Consider the following 17,287-nt stretch of genomic DNA (forward strand, 5'->3'; position numbering starts at 1 on the left):
AAAAATATTTAAGAAATAAGCTGAGTGTGGTAGTAGTGCATGCCACTAATCCATGCTGATTGTCAGTTCAGCACTGACTGTGCTACATAGTAAGTTCTGTGTGGGGGGAAAAAATCAATCCCAAATAACAGTGGGCCAGAATGTGAGGGTGTCAGTACACACATATGCTATCATTTAGATCTTTGAGTGTAACTTTCTCCAGAATTACGAATAGATGCGCCAGTGTGAGGAAAACAGTATTTGTTATGAATGTTTTTACAAACTTTTAAAAGTACATTTCATTGGGTACTGAAGATAGCTGCTGCTCTTCAGAAGAACCTGGGTTTAATTCCTATACCAACGTGGGAGCTTACGACTGTCAGCAATTCCAGTACTAGGGAATTTGATGCTCTCTTCTGACCACCTTGGATACCATTTAAGCACATGGTCCACATGTATATGCAGGCAAAACACTCATACACATTAAGTAAAATAATTTGGGGGATCTTTTAGGGTTTTTTTGTTTGTTTTATTGGGAAAGGTTTTCTCTGTATAGCAGAGCCCAGATTATCCTGGACTCAATTTGTAAGCCAGGCTGACTTCAAACTCACCTGCCTTGCCTCCCAAGTGATTGAATTGGTGATCTCACCAAGCCCTGCAAAATAAATTTTAATTAAATAAATAAAAATGAAAATTCATTTTATTTGAGCCTAGAGACAAAGTGTTTAGTAGCACTTGATGGCTACACTTTTACAGAACCCAAGTTAGTTCTGGCATATGCCATATACTCAGTTCAGGTCATGTGCAATATACTCAAACAAATACAAACATGTAAATAAATAAACATTAAATGTGTTTATATCTATAGTTTTTGACAATTATATAATCACCAAAAAGTGAAGCCTGTTTTCGAACTTGCTCTGTAGACCAGGCTGGCCTTGAACTCATAAAGATCCACCTGTCTCTGCTTCCTCAGTGTTGGAAGGGAACATGTGTGCCCCCACTTATATTTCCATTTCTCTTTTTTAAAAAAAAATATTCTTTGTCTATATCTTAGAAATTTCTTCATTGGGGAGATATATTAGCATATAAGAAATGCAGAAATTAGAAAGGGCAGGATTTTAGGAAAAACAGTATGTTGTGATGAAAATATAAGAGAAGCAATGTCTTTATAGCTTCTTTATCTTAGCATTGCTAGAAGGTAGGGGTCGTAGTTCTGAAGTGGTAGCTTAATATTTCCATCCATTATAAACTAAATTGGATAGGATTGCAGCTCACTGACAGAGCATTTACCTCCATGTATAAAGATCCAGAATTTGGTCCCCATCACAGCTAGAGAGATAAATAGATAAATAAACGAGAACTGATAGTCAGCTAGTTTTTAATTGTACATTCTCTGCAGAAACAGACTAAATTCATAACCACCTCATTTTCTGTGGCTAGAGGGTGATGAAGAAGATGAAGCAAATAAAATTGAAGCCTTACATAAAAGAAGGAACCTACTTGCTGCCTTCAGCAAACTTATCATTTATGATATTGTTGACATGCATGCAGCTGCAGACATCTTTAAACACTACATGAAGGTATTGTCTCATATTTTTATCCTTTCTGTATCATAGAGAAATAGGTAATTTAAATGAATACATAACTAAAATAGCTTTCAAAAGTGTATGGTGGGTAATTTTGTGATGAAGTCTATCTCTGGTAAATGTACTTAAGCTCTTTATCAATCTGGAGTATTAATTATTCCATATTGTGTAAGCTTCTCACTGCCCTCTCTCTTTTCTATAAGCTTCTTTTCCTGCCCTGTGTATATAGAATTTCCCATTATCAGGGAAATAGAGATGCATAAAATATGTTGCTTTTTTTTTCCTAATTATCCTTTCCCCGTGGTATATTGGTTCTGAACAGTAAACCTTATATATTCAAATTTTTATCAGCCATAGCATTTTTTTACTCCTCTACTCATTAGAGGATCTACCTATTTTGAGTATTTTAATAACAGTTTGTACCTCTGAATATGTAGCTATATTGTCTTGCTACTAATACTTGCTACAAGTATTACCACCTGTACTTGATCAAAGTAAAACAAAATATTTGAGCTCTCAGCTACCTTATTGTGCTAAAATAAAATACAAAATACCAAACACAATAACATAGATGTATTGCTCTAATCCAAACCACTCATGTGGGCTTGAATGTTAAAAGTAAATTGTTGTGCTTGCATTTCTTCATTGCATTCATGTGGGTGTTGTGTCCTGGGGACTCACATGGTAGACAAGTGGTATGTGTCTGAGCTTCATCGTTTACCCTCAATTTGTAATATTTTTTACTTTTTGTTTTGTTTTGTGACAAAGTTTCGCTGTATGGCCCTGGCTGTCCTGGAAGTAGCTCTGTAGAATGTGTTGGCTTTAAATAACACTTTTATTTACTCTTTTTTTGTATGTATATGAGTGTTAGTTCATAGGTAGCTTAGCATCTTTGTAGAAGTCAGAACAGTTTGTGGGAATCTGTAATCTCCTTCCACCATGTAGATCCTCAGATTTGGTGGCACTAAGCCACCATTAGCTCTTTAATTTTTTGACACAGTCTCACTGTACCCCAAAACTAGCCTGGGCAGAACTCACCACATATACTGACTTTAAAAGCCTGAGTAATTCGCCTGCCTCAGACTCTTGAATGATGGTGTTACAGGTGTGAACCTTCATGCCCAATAGTGACTCATTACCTTTCAGATAGTGACTTCCAGCCTTTTATGAAGGATAAAGAGCTGGAACATAAGAGGCAGTCAGGGGGAATCACTTTAATGAGTTCAAGGGCAGCCTAGTTAATATACCACACAAGTTCAATATCTCAAAACAGGCGGGGGGGGCAGCAAAAAACATAAAATATAAAAAGGAAGAATAAGAAAATGTTACATGTATCACTTCATCTCCTGGAATTTTTACCTTTTTTTCTTTCAATTTTTTCATAATCTTTTTTATTATTTGTCTGTTTATTCATTTTACATCCCAATCACAATCCTGCCTGCTTCTCTCAAACCCACCCTAAAAAAATCCCTCCCTCCCCGTCCACTGCCATTATCCACTCCTCCTGAGAGAAGAAGACCCCACCCTGGGGTACCACTACCATCAGAACATCAAGTTGCAGCAGGACTGAGGAGATCCTCTACCACTGAGACCTGACAGTTTAGCTAGGGCAAAGGGATCTAAAGGCAGGCAACACAGTTAGAGACAGTCCTGCTCCAATTGTTAGAGGACCCAGATGAAGACCAAGCAGCACTTCTATTGTAAATAGGTAGGGGACCTACCTACAGCACCTACATAGTCTTCTATTGGTGGTTCAGTCTCTGTGAGTCCCCCTTAGCCCAGGTTTGTTGACTGTGTAGGTTTTCTTGATGTATCTTTAATCCCTCCAGCTTGTTCAATTCTAGACCTCACTCTTCCACAAGACTCCCCAAACTGACTTTATCTTATGTTTGGCTGTGGGTCTCTAACATCTGTTTCTATCTGCTACTGGATGAAGGCTCTCCAGAGACAGTTATGGTAGGCTCCTGTCTGTAAACATAACAGAGTATCATTAGTAGAGTCAGGGTTGGCTCTCTCCCATGGGATAGGTCTTAAGTTGGACCTGTAATTGCTTGGAGGTTCCCTCAGTCTCTGCTTCATCTTTATCCCTTCACATCTTGTAGGCAGGACACATTTTAGGTTTAAAGTTTTGTAGGTGGGTTGATGTCACCCTCCTGCCACTGAAAGTCCTGCCTGGTTACAGGAGGTGACCAGTTCAGTCTCCATATTCCCAGCTACTGAAAATCGTTACCCCCAAAGACTACTGAAAGCCTCCCCCATTCCTGGTTTCTAGCTAGACACAAAGATGCTCCCCACTGATTTCCATTCTCTCAGCCCTCTCTTACCCTCTCTCTCCACACCTGATTCCTGTGCTCATTCGCCTCCTTACCCTCTCTCCCTCCCACTTCCCTCCCTCCTACCTCCAGTGTGTATTTTATCTCTCCTTCTGAGTGACATTCAAACATCCTCCCTTGGGCTTTCCTCATAACTTAGTTTTGGGGGGGGGGGTCTATGGATTGTAGCATAACTATCCTGTACTTGATGGGTAATGTCCACTTATAAGTGAGTACAAAACGTAAGTGTCTTTCTGTGGCTGGGTTACCTCACTCGGGATGATACTTTCTAGTTCTATCTATTTGCCTGCAATTTCATGCCTTTTTTTTTTTAAAATAGCTGAATAATATTCCACTGTGTAGATGAACCACATGGTTTTCTTTATCCAACCTTCAGTTGAGGAACATCTAGGCTATTTCCAGTTTCTGGCTATTACGAATAAAGCTGCAATGAACATAGTTGAAGAAGTGTTCTTTTGGTATGATGTAACATCTTTTGCGTATATGGCCAGGGGTGGTATAGTTGAGTTATGGTATAAAACTATTCAAAATTTTCTGAAAAACTGCCAAATTGATTTCTAAAGTGGATATACAAGTTTGCACTCTTACCAACAATGAGAATTGTTCTTTTAAGGTCTGTAAAGAATTGTTGGAATTTTGAAGGGAATTGCATTCATTCTGTAGATTGTTTTGGGTAAGATGGACATTTTCACTGTGTTAATCATACTGATCCATGAGCATGGGAGAACTTTCCATTTTCTGATATTTTTCTCAATTTCTTTCTTCAGAGACTTGAAGCACTTGTCATACAGGTCTTTCACTTGCTTGGTTAGAGTTACACCAAGATATATTATTTGTGGCTATTGTAAAGGATGTTTCCTTGATTTCTTACTGAGCCTATCTATCATTTGTATAAAAGAGGGCTACTGATTTGTTAAGTAGTTTCTTTATCCAGGCACTTTGCTGAAGGTCTTCTGGAATTTTGGGGGTCACACATGTATAGTACCATATCATCTACAGATAGCAGCACATTGACTTCTTTCTTTTCAATTCATATCCCCTTGAATAACTGGGTCTTCAGGTAGTACTATGTCCAATTTTCTGAGGAATCTATCTCCAGACTGATTTCCAGAGTGGTTGTACCAGTTTACAACCCCACCAACAGTGGAGAAGTGGTCCTCTTTCTCTGCATCCTCGCCAGCATCAGCTGTCATCTGGATTTTTGATCTTAGCCATTCTGGCTGGTGTGAGGTGAAATCTCAGGGTTGTTTTGATTTGCATTTCCCTGATGGCTAAGGATGTCGAGCACTTCCTTAGATGCTTCTCAGCCATTCGATATTCATCAATTTAAGAACTTTTTGTTCAGCTCTGTATCCCATTTTTAATAAGGTTGTTTGATTCTCTGGTGTCTAGCTTCTTGAGTTCTTTGTATACCTTGGATATTAGGCCTGTATCTGATGTGGGGTTGGTAAAGATCTTTTCCTACTCTGCTCGCTGCCGTTTTGTTTTCTTGACAGTGTCCTTAGCCTTACAGAAACTATGCAATCTCATTAAGTCCCATTTGTCAGTATTTGACCTTACAGCACGAGCTATTGGTGTTCTGTTCAGGAAGTTTTCTCCTGTGCCTATGCATTCTAAGGTTTTCCCTACTTTCTCTTCTAATAGTTTCAGTGTACCTGATTTAATGTGGAGATCTTTGATCCACTTGAACTTGAGCTTTGTACAAGGAGATAAGACAGGGTCTATTTTCATTCTTCTGTCTTTATTTTTTCTGTACAATTAGTGTTTTGATTATGTGGTGGGTGGTTTTTCTTTTCTAATCCAATCTATTTAGTGTTTTGTAAGCTTCTTGTATGTCTATAGGCATATCTTTCTTTAGGCTGGGGAAATTTTCTTCTACAATTTTGTTGAAGATATTTTCTGGGCCTTTAAGTTGAGAGTCTTCTCTTTCTTTTTTTGGTTTGGAAGCTTTTGATGACTGCTTCTATTTCTTAGGTGTTATGGGATTATTTAGATGGTTTACCTGGTCCTGGATTAACTTTAGTATCTGGTATCTGTCTAGGAATTCATCTATTGCCTACAGATTTTCCAGCTTTGTTGAGTATAGGCTTTTGTAGTAAGATCTGATGATTTCTTGAATTTCCTCAGCTTCAGTTATTATGTCTCCACTTTCATTTCTGATCTTGTTAATTTGAATACTCTCTTTTTGCCCTCTAGTTAGCCTGGCTAAGGGTTTATCAATCTTGTTAATTTTCTCAAAGAACCAGCTCTTGGTTTTGTTGATTCTTTCGATTGTTCTTTTTGTTTCTGTTTGGTTGATTTCTGCTCTGAGTTTGATTATTTCTTGCCCTCTACTCCTCTTGGGTGTATCTGCTTCCTTTTGTTCTAGAGCTTTCAACTGTGCTGTCAAGTTGCTAGTGTATACTCTCTCCAGTTTCTTTTTGGAAGCACTCAGATCTATGAATTTTCCTTTCGGTACTGCTTTCATTGCATCCCATAGGTTTGAGTAAGATGTGTTTTCGTTTTCATTAAATTTTAGAAAATCCTTAATTTCTTTCTTTATTTCTTCTTTGACCCTGTTATCATTTCATAGAGCATTGTTTAGTTTCCATGAGTATATGGGCTTTTTGTTGTCTTTGTTGTTATTAAAGACGAGCCTTAGACCATGGTGATCTGATAGGATGCATGGGAGTAGTTTAATCTTCTTATATCTATTGAGGCTTGTTTTGTGACCAATTATATGGTCAATTTTGGAGAAGGTGCTGTGAGGTGCTGAGAAGAAGGTGTATTCTTTTGTTTTAGGATGATATGTTCTGTAGATATCTATTAATTCCAATTGGTTCATAACCTCTGCTAGTTTTACAGTGTCCTTGTTCCGTTTCTGTTTCCATGATATGTCCATTGGTGAGAGTGGGGTCTTGTGATCTCCCACTATTATTGTGTGGGGTGCAATGTATTTTTTGAGCTTTGGTAGGGTTTCTTTTATGAATATGGGTGCTCTTGTGTTTGGAGCATATATGGTAAGGATTGAGAGTTCCTCCTGACAAAATTTTCCTGTAATGAGTAAAAAGTGTCCTTCCTTATCTTTTTTGATAACTTTTGGTTGAAAATCTACTTTATTCAATATTAGAATGGTCACTCTAGCTTGCTCCCTGGGACTGTTTGCTTGGAAGGTTTTTTTCCCAACCTTTTCCTCTGAGATAGTAACTGTCTTTGTCTTTGAGATGAGTTTCCTGTATGCACCAAAATGCTGGGTTTTGTTTATGTATCCAGTCTGATAGTCTATATCTTTTTATTGGGGAATTGAGTCCATTTATGTTAACAGATATTAAGGAATAGTGGTTGCTGTTTCCTTCTATTTTTGCTTTTGGAAGTAGAATTTTGCCTGTGTGTCTTTCTTCTTTTGGTTTTCTTGCTTAGGTATTTTCTTGTTTTTACTAAGAGATAGTTTCCCTCTTTGTATTGGGTTTTCCACCTATAATTTGTTGTAGTGCTGAGTTTGTGGTCAGATATTCTGTAACTTTAGTTTTGTCTTGGAATATCTTGGTCTCTCCATCTATGGTGATTGATAGTTTTGCTGGGTATAGCAGCTTGGGCTGACACTTGTGTTCTCTTAGGGTCTACATGATGCATGTCCAGGATCTTCTAGTTTACATAGTCTCTGTTGAGAAGTTGGGTGTGATTCTGATTGGTCTGCCTTTATATGTTACATGACCTTTTTCCCCTTACTGCTTTTAGTATTCTTTCTTTGCTTTGGGCACTTGGCATTTTGACTATTATGTGTCGGGAAGAATTTCTTTTCTGGTCCACTCAATTTGAAGTTCTGTAGGCTTCTTTTATGCATGTGGTCATCTCATTCTTAAGGGTAGGGAAGTTTTCTTCTACTATTTTGTTGAAGATATTTACTGTGCCTCTTAGTTGATATGCTTCGCCCTCTTCTATTCCTATTATCCTTAGGTTTGGTCTTCTCATTGTGTCCTGGATCTCCTGGACATTTTGGGTTAGGAGCTTTTTGTTTTTTGCATCTTTTCTGACTGTTTTGTCTATATTTTCGATGTTGTCTTCGGCCCCCAACATTCTCTCTTCCATCTCTTGTAGTCTGTTGGGGATGCTTGCATCTGTGACTCCTGATTTCTTTTTTAAGTTTTCTACCTCTAGGGTTGTCTCTTTTAGTGTTTTCTTTATTGTTTCCATTTCCATTTTAAATTCCTTTTTTCATTCCTTCATCTTTTTGGTTCTGTTTTCCTCTTGTTCTTTGAGTTCTTTGAGTGTTTTTCTTGTTTCCTCTTTAAAAGTTTCTATTTCTTTATGCTTTTCCTCCCATTCTTGTTTAAGGATCTCTATCATCAGCTTGAGGTATGATTTCGGGTCTGAGTCTTATTTTTCTGAAGTGTTTGGCATTCCGCTGTTTACTGTGATGGGAGAGCTAGGTTCTGGTGTTGCCAGGTTGTCTTGGTTTCCCTGGGGTACGCTCTTTCGCTTTCCTCTTGCCATCTTTTTGTCTGTGATTATACATGGTCTTTTTGTCAGTGATTGGTTCTCATCTCTCCCTTGTACCTGGCCTGTGTTCCTGAATCTCTGCTGTTCCTGGTGGCAGATGGCCTGAGCACCTATTCTGCACACACGGTCTGCCTGCTGGAAACAGACACCCTAAGGCAGGGTTCCTGTTTCCCTGAACCAATGTGGGGGGGGGGGTGCACTTTCCGAGTGCTCGGCACAGACCTCTCTGCTCCCTGGCTACTCGGAGTGCCTTCTCACCAGGCCCGTGTCCCTGGATCTCCTGAGTCTTCTCTTTCTAATTCTATTATTCTGAGATTTGGTCTTATCACAGTGTCCCAGATTTCTTGAATGTTCTGTATCAGGTACTTTCTAGATTTAACATTTTCTTTGACCAATGTAGCAGTTTCTTCAATTATATCTTCTATACCTGAAAGTTCTCTTCACTCTTGTATTCTGTTGGTGATGCTTTCATTTGTAGTTCTTGTTTTTTTCCCTAGGTTTTGTACCTCTGGGATTCTAATTTATTGCTTCTTCTTCCATTTTCATTTCTTGGACAGTTTTATTTTATTCATCTATTTGATTGTATTTTCCCAGTTTTTTTAACTAGATTTATGATTAATTTATTGCTTCTTTTTCCATTTTCATTTCTTGGACAGTTTTATTTTATTCGTCTGTTTGATTGTATTTTCCCAGTTTTTTTAAAAGGGATTTATTCATTTTCTCTTAAAGGCCTCTATCTTATAAGATTGGATTTATTGTCATCTAATTGTGCTTTAGCTATGTTAGGCTTGTTGTAGCAGGATAGTTGGGCTCTAGTGGTGCCACATTGCCCTACTCTTGTTGATTTCATTCTTGCAATGTCCATTAGCCATCTGGTTGTCCCTGGTGTTGGCTGGTTGTTTCTGATGACAGCAGGACTACTTGAGGCAGGCAAAACCTGACAGTGAATCTCAGGGAACAGGATACCTCTTCTGGCTGTGTCCCAGATGCCTAGGCCAGCAGGAGATTGACTCAGGAGTTCCTGGATCCAGCAAGGCTTCTGGAGAAGGCAGAGAGAGGCTGGGCCAGACAGGGACAGCAAGTACCTCTGCTGCCTGTCCCCCAGGGGGACCCAACTGGCAGGGGATTGGTTGGGGAGGGGTCTAAGCTGGATGTTACTTCATAATCTTAAATATGAAATCTTTATAATGTAAACAATACCAATTTAACTCATTTTCAAAGTGAAGATATAAGACTATTATAGTTACATTCACTTTCACCAATACATTCTTGTCATGAAAATTCCTAATTCTAAAGTATGTTTTCTTTTTCTCTCACAGTATTACAATGACTATGGTGATATTATTAAGGAAACCTTGAGTAAGACCAGGCAGATTGATAAAATTCAGTGTGCTAAGACTCTCATTCTCAGTCTACAACAGGTAAGAAATTTGGGGAAAAATAGATAAAACTTTTCTGTGCTTGTTATGTCTTAATTATTTTAAGTATACAGTGTGATTCCCATTTTAAATAGATGAAGTCCTAAGGTAGGACTGACTGTTGGGTCAAAGGAAATTGCATATTGGAAAACTGAAGAAACAATATTTTGTTGGACATGGTAGCACACACCTTTAATGTCAGCACTAGGGAGAAAAGATACACAAATATCTTCTGTTGGTTCAAGGTCAGCCTGGTTGGTGTACATAAAAACTTCCAAGCTAGCCAAGGCTACATGATAAAACCCTGTCTCAAAATAATAATTATTATTTTCATTTTTATTATTGAAATTTTAAAGTAATTATATGAAAAGTATTTAACTTTCTGAGCATAGTGGCATGTGCCTTTAATTCCAGAACTTGGGGGTGTTGGTGGGGACAGGAGATGAGCAGATCTCTCAGGCCAGCCAAAGCTACACAGTGAGACAATGTCTCAAAAAAAAGAAACTTTAAGGGAGGGTTATCAGTGATATTCAAATAAGAAAATACACTATATATATTGCATGAGTAAGATTTCCAAAACACAAATTTCTAGAAATAGTCTAAATGTTCATCAGTAGAATGATGTTAAATAAGCTGACACTCTAAAGAAGTTAATTTTGTTTTATTTAGTTTTAAGACAGTATCTCAATGTGTTGTCTAAACTGGGCTAAATGATCCTTCTGCCCTATCTTCCCAGGTAGTTGAAACTAGGTGTACACACCACTTTACCCATTGAAAAGTTTTTTGCAAATTAAGGAAACAAATAGAGCAAGTTTAAAGATAAAATAAGTACTCTGGCATTACTTAAAATCAGAACTATGTATATAGACAATATAAATAAATAGATACAAGAAATTTTCATATTTTTAGAATTTAAGGCTATTATATGCCAGTCTATAAAAACATTTTAATTCACTTCTGGTCTCCATCTGCACCCTGGAATTAACCCTGTGGTGCAGCTCTTCAGGCAGAAATCCCACCCAGAGAGAGCTGGTCTCCCAGGAGTGCTGACACAGCTAAGATCAAAGGCTCACAGGAAGGACAGGCTCCAGTCAGAGACAGCCAAAGCAACTAACACCAGAGATAACCAGATGGCGAGAGGCAAGCATTAGAACCTATGTAACAGAAACCAAGGCTACTTGGCATCATCAGAACCCAGTTCTCCCACTATAGCAAGTTATGGATACCCCAACACACTGGAAAAACAAGATTCTGATTTAAAATCACATCTCATGATGATGATAGAGGACTTTAAGAATGACATAAATTACTCCCTTAAATAAATACAGGTGAACACAGGTAAACAGGTAGAAGCCCTTAAAGAGGAAACACAAGAGTTCCTTAAAGAATTAGAGGAAAACACAACTGTCAGGTGAAGGAATTGAACAGAACTATCCAGAATCTAAAAATGGAAATATAAATAATAAATAAACCAAAAACAGAGACCATTCAAGAGATAGAAAACCTAAGAAAGAAATCAAGATTCATAAATGCAAGCATAACCAACAGAATACAGGAGATAGAAGAGAGAATCTCAGGTGCAGAAAATGCCATAGAAAACATTGACACAGCAGTCAAAGAAAATGCAAAATGCAAAAAGGTCCTAACCTAAAATATCAAGGAAATCCAGGACACAAGAAGATCAAACCTAAGGATGATAGGTATAGAAGAGAGCGAAGGTTCTCAACGTTTTCTTGAAGAAATGACCAGGAGTTAATTTTATATTCAGCCACATTGCTGAAGGTGTTTATCACTTATAAGAGTTCTCTGGTCGAAATTTGGGGGTCAAAGTGCTGAGTATAAAGTCAAATCAGTACCCTTCCTCTACTCAAAGGATAAACAGGCTGAGAAAAAAATTAGGGAAACGACACACTTCACAATAGTCACAAACAATATAAAATACCTTGGTGTGACTCTAACCAAGCAAGTGAAAGATCTGTATGACAAGAGCTTCAAATCTCTGAAGAAAGAAATTGAAGAAGATGTCAAAAGATGGGATCATCTCCCATGCTCGTGGATTGGAGGGATTAGTGCTGTAAAAATGGCCATCTTATCAAAAGCAATCTACAGATTTGATGCAGTCCCCATCAAAATGCCAACTCAATTCTTCATCTAGTTAGGAAGAACAATTTGCAATTTCATTTGGAATAGCAAAAACAAAAAAACAGGATAGTGGAAAACTGTTCTCAACAATAAAAGAAGCATCCCTGACCTCAAGCTATTCTACAGAGCAATAAATAAAACTTGCATGATATTGGTACACAGACTGGCAGATAGATCAGTGGAATAGAATTGAAGACCCAGAAATGAACCCACACACCTATGGTCACTTGATCTTTGACAAAGGAGCTAAAACCATCAAGTGGAAAAAAAATAGCATTTTCAACAAATGGTGCTGGTTCAACTGAGGTCAGCATGTAGAAGAATGCTGCAAATCCATCTATTCTTATCTTCTTGTACAAAGCTCAAGTCCATGTGGATCAGGAACTCCACATAAAACCAGATATACTGAAACTAATAGAAGAGAAAGTAGGGAAGAGCCTCAAACACATGGGCACAGGGGAAATTTTCCTTAAGAGAACACCAGTGGCTTATGTTCTAAGATCAACAATCAACAAATGGACTTCATAAAATTGAAAGGCTTCTGTAAGGCAAAGGACAAAACAGCAGCCAACTGATTGGGAAGAGATCTTCACCAATCCTCCATCCAACAAACATCTAATATCAACATATACAAAGAACTCAAGAAGTTAGACTCCTGAGAACCAAATAACCCTATTAAAATGGGGTACAGAGCTAAACAAAGAATTCTCAACTGAGGAATACCAAACGGCTGAGAAGCATCTAAAGAAATGTTCAACATCCTTACTCATCAGGGAAATGCAAAGCAAAACAACCCTGAGATTCTACCTCTCACTAGTCAGAATGGCTAAGATCAAAAACTCAGGTGATGACAGCAGATGTGGGCAGATGACAGCAGATGCAGGCAAGGATATAGAGAAAGAGGAATACTCCTCCATTGTTGATGGGATTGCAAGCTGGTACAACCACTCTGGAAATCAGTCTGGTGGTCCCTCAAACTGGACATATTACTACCTAAGGACCCTGCTATATCACTCCTGGGCATATACCCAAAAGGTACTCTAACATATAACAAGGACACATGCTCCACTATGTTCATAGCAGCCTTATTTATAATAATAGCCAGAAGCAGGAAAGAATCCAGATGTCCTTCAACAGAGGCATAGATACAGAAAATGTAGTACATTCACACAATGGAGTACCATTCAACTATTAAAAAACAATGACTTCATGAAATTCGCAGGCAAATGGGTGAAATTAGAAAATATCATCCTGAGTGAGGTAATGCAGTCACAAAAGAGCACACATGGTATGCACTCACTAATAAGTGGATATTAGCTCAAAAGTTTGGAATACCCAAGATACAATCCACAGACCACATGAAACTTAAGAAGGAAAACCAAAGCGCAGCTACTTCAGTTCTTCTTAGAAGAAGGAACAAAATACTCAAGGGAGTATATATGGAGACAAAGTATGGAGCAGAGACTGAAGGAAATGCCATCCAGAAACTGCCACAGACACCAAACCCAGACACTATAGCAGATTCCAAGAAGTGCTTGCTGACAGGAGCCTGATATAGCTGTGTCCTGAGAGGCTTTGCCAGAGTCTGAAAAATACAGAGGTGGATACTCGCAGCCAACCATTGAATTGAGCACAGGGTTCTCAGTGGAGGAGTTAGAGAAAGGACTGAAGGAGCTAAAAGGGTTTGCAGCCTATAGGAAGAACAACAATATTAACCAACCAGATCCCCCAAAGCTCCCACGGACTAAACCACCAACCAAAAAGTAAACATGGAGGGACCCATGGGTCCAGTCCTATATATGTAGCAGAGGATGGCTTTGTTGTGCATCAATGGGAGGAGATGCCCATGGTCCTGGAAAGGAAGGGTCAATGCCCCAGTGTAGAGACATGCCAGGGTGGGGAAGCTGGAGTGTATGGATGAATGGGGGAGCACCATCATAGAAGCAGAGAGAGGGAGGATGGGATCAGGGTTTTCCAGAGGGGAAACCGGGAAAGGGGATAACATCTAAAATGTAAATAAATAAAATAGCTAATTTACAAAATATTAAATTCTAAAACTTTATAATCAGCTACGTTTATTTGAAAAGCTGTGAAAGAACCATTCCTACCAGTAACAGCATAGTACCTAGTTTAGACAGCATGTTACCCAAGCAGACTAGAGATGGATAACACAACTGAAAGCAGGTACCTCTCAGGTAGGTGGGTGTGAGGGGTCTGAAGTAAGAAACCAAGAGTATAGTGATGGTTAGCAGAAATTCATATTGAAGAAAACAAATGTAAACACAGTACAGGACCTATACCATTGAGGAACCAGAGAAATGAATTGGTGGCTGGCACAGGAGATAGTATAAAGAATTTAGGATTATTTTTTAAGATACACACACACACACACACATAAAATAGAAAATGAATGGTTGCCCTCAGGAGAGAATAGTAAGCAGGATACAAAGTATCATCAGTAGGCAAAGCCCTATATCAGTTCTTATCAGTCATGTCAGTTTAAAAAGACTTAAGACAAATCTAGACACTTCCCCCTAATCCAAAGGTAGATTTCTACAAGCACAATTTAGTGTCTAGATTTGGTAATGGCATGATAATTGCTTTAATATTATTACTACTCTGGGGCTTTGTTTTGTTTTTTTTTTTTTTTACTTTAATAGAATGTATGCTATTTATGAAATCATCAACTTAAGACATTTTGAATGTATTTTGTTCAGTTGAAAATACCATGTCCTCTTATATCCAACTATTCATGAATATTTATATTATATTCTGACTTATAATAAATGAAAAATGTTTTGAGCACTGCATATCATATATATGTTTGTAAGTTTGTTGTATATTTCTGTCTATATATCTTCTTTTTCTATTTTCGTGTGTGTGCGTTTGTGTGTTATCATTCAGCTTACCATATAATGGTCTGTGGTGCTACTGACCTCTATGGTACCTCAATCCCTTTGTAAATTTTAAATTATGTTAGCTATTTTAAAAGTAAATAGAATTTCAAAGATTTCTTAGCTTTAAGATTTTTTTAAATTTATTTCCATCAGTTGTTTAATGAACTTGTTCAAGAACAAGGTCCTAATCTGGATAGGACATCTGCCCACGTCAGTGGGATTAAAGAACTGGCACGTCGTTTTGCCCTTACATTTGGATTGGACCAGATCAAGACCCGAGAAGCAGTTGCCACGCTTCACAAGTGAGATAAAAACTTTCTGTTATTCCAAATTGGTTTAAAGTGACAAGTAATAGAATTTTTATACTATAACTATTATTGAAAATAAGTAGCGATATTTTATTTTGGAAAAGCTTTCTTAAGCCACCTGTGGGGTTTCTTTCTCTATCTTGTAGACGATAAAGAGAACAGCTTTGGGCTGGATGTGGTAATGCACACCTCTAATCCAGAAGAGCCAGAGCTGTTGACACAGTGAAACCCTGTCTTGGGGTTGTGGTGGTTGTTAACCTAATTCTTTGATCTGTGAGTGAGACTATGCTGCAGGGCATGTGAATTTTAAACGATGCAGTACTTTTTAAAAATTGCCTGTTGAGGGTCACACCTCCTAAACCAACTGGGGACCAAGTGTCCACACTCAACCCACTACAGATGTTCACTTACACCACACATACACAAATGATTAACCTTAATTTCACAGAGCTGGTGGGTGCTATTGAGTAGCTCCTAGTTACTGCCAGTCCAGTTTCTTTTCAAGGTTTTGTATTGCTCCTTAAAAAATACATTGGAGATATAACATTGTTTCTTTGTAACTGTAAATATAAAATTAAATACAGACAAATTGAAAATTACTATTATTTTGCTGTATGAATTTACAATACTTTGTTAAGTTCAGTAATGATTCCACTATGTTTTCAAAATTTTTATAGTTTTTGCCCTCTGAGACAACTGCACTACCTGATAAAAAATTAAAATGTTACTTTCTTTAAATTCAGGGATGGAATAGAGTTTGCCTTTAAATACCAGAACCAGAAAGGACAAGAATATCCACCTCCTAATCTGGCTTTTCTTGAAGTACTAAGTGAATTTTCTTCCAAACTCCTTCGACAAGACAAGAAAACTGTGTAAGTTGAATATACCAATAGAAATGATTTATAAATGGCACCATTGAAACCTTTTGTCATTACTACTGTTAGGTTCTAGTACTAATAAAAACCTGGTTTGACCTGGAAGATATAGGATGAAATTAAATAGATGAAAATGATTTCTTATTCTATAGTTCAAGACATGGGTACATTGGCTGGTTGCTTTATATGATCTATCTGTTCCTTTACATTAACTTTAGATTTATTTTCTATCTTCCTATGTCAGGATTAACCTTGTCTGTCTCTGCTGCAGCACTACCAACAATCCCAGCATTCAAGAGCCTAAGGCATGAAATTTTTAGACCATCCTTGCATATGTAGCAAAACCTTAGCTCCAAAAAAAAAAAAAAAAAAAAAAAAAAAAAACCTTAGCTCCACTGTCCTGCCAAAGATAATTGACTTTTCTTGTATTTTTAAATAAAAATAATCTGAGGAGGTTTGCTTTTTCCTAAATCCTTTGACAAGATGTTTTAGTTAGAACTAAGTGCAAAACTTATAAAGAGAATGCTACTATAATAAATCCCAAATTCTTTAAGTCAGTAGGAAGATGAATAAGTTATAGTAAATTTGAGTTTGTTAATGTAAACATAATAGAATTAATAATTCTAAGAAACAATGTTACTTCATTTTGCTCAAAAACTATTAATATGCCCATAGTAAGGTGATATTATAAGGCTTCTATTCTGCTTTAGGGAACACGCGAGTTAACAAACGAGATGGATTCAACACTAAAATGGGATAATGTCGTAGAGAGTCATAAATGTTAAATATCGGTGGGAAAGCAATGCTTTAAAACAAAATTGTTGTTTCATTGCTTTTGTTTCTATTTTGGTGGCGCTTTTTAGGTATTTTTCAGAATCTAATGTGGCTATATACTGTGAGTTTTGATTATTTCCATCTTCCACACCCCTCTTCCAATTCCCCTCTCAACTTCATGTCCTTTTTCTCCTCTTCTCTCTTCCTCTCTAAAGAGAAATGACTCCTCCTCCTCTAGCAGCCATCACTGCCAATAGCTCCTCAGCTATGGTTGGGTCTTGCCTAGGCCTTTTCCTCCTTCTTGGAATTGTAACCATACAAGTTTTGCAGATGACATGGACTTGTTTCCAGAAGATTGGTTTGTCTATTTGGAGCATTTTATCTTCTCATACAAATTTTTAGAATTTAGTTCTAATCTTATGAAAAATGCCACATTGATATTTCTAATTGATAAATGTAGATGTCTTTCTTTGTGTGCTTTTATTTTGGTTTT

The 17,287-nt window shown here is 37.6% G+C and overlaps 1 protein-coding gene across 2 annotated transcripts in view; it reads left to right on the forward strand.

The window, feature by feature from the left end:
- The window catches only part of STAG1 (STAG1 cohesin complex component), a 287,724-nt gene that overhangs the window by 254,741 nt on the left and 15,696 nt on the right, over positions 1 to 17,287 (forward strand). For both annotated transcript variants that reach the window (XM_080933999.1, XM_080934000.1), the window contains exons 25-28: positions 1,423 to 1,562; positions 9,700 to 9,801; positions 14,991 to 15,139; positions 15,889 to 16,017. In XM_080933999.1, coding sequence (XP_080790125.1) covers positions 1,423 to 1,562; positions 9,700 to 9,801; positions 14,991 to 15,139; positions 15,889 to 16,017 — 520 coding nt within the window. The remainder of the gene's footprint in view (positions 1 to 1,422; positions 1,563 to 9,699; positions 9,802 to 14,990; positions 15,140 to 15,888; positions 16,018 to 17,287) is intronic.

The sequence above is a fragment of the Micromys minutus genome (genome assembly GCF_963924665.1).
Source record: "Micromys minutus genome assembly, chromosome: 21".
In the NCBI taxonomy this organism is placed as follows: Eukaryota; Metazoa; Chordata; class Mammalia; order Rodentia; family Muridae; genus Micromys; species Micromys minutus.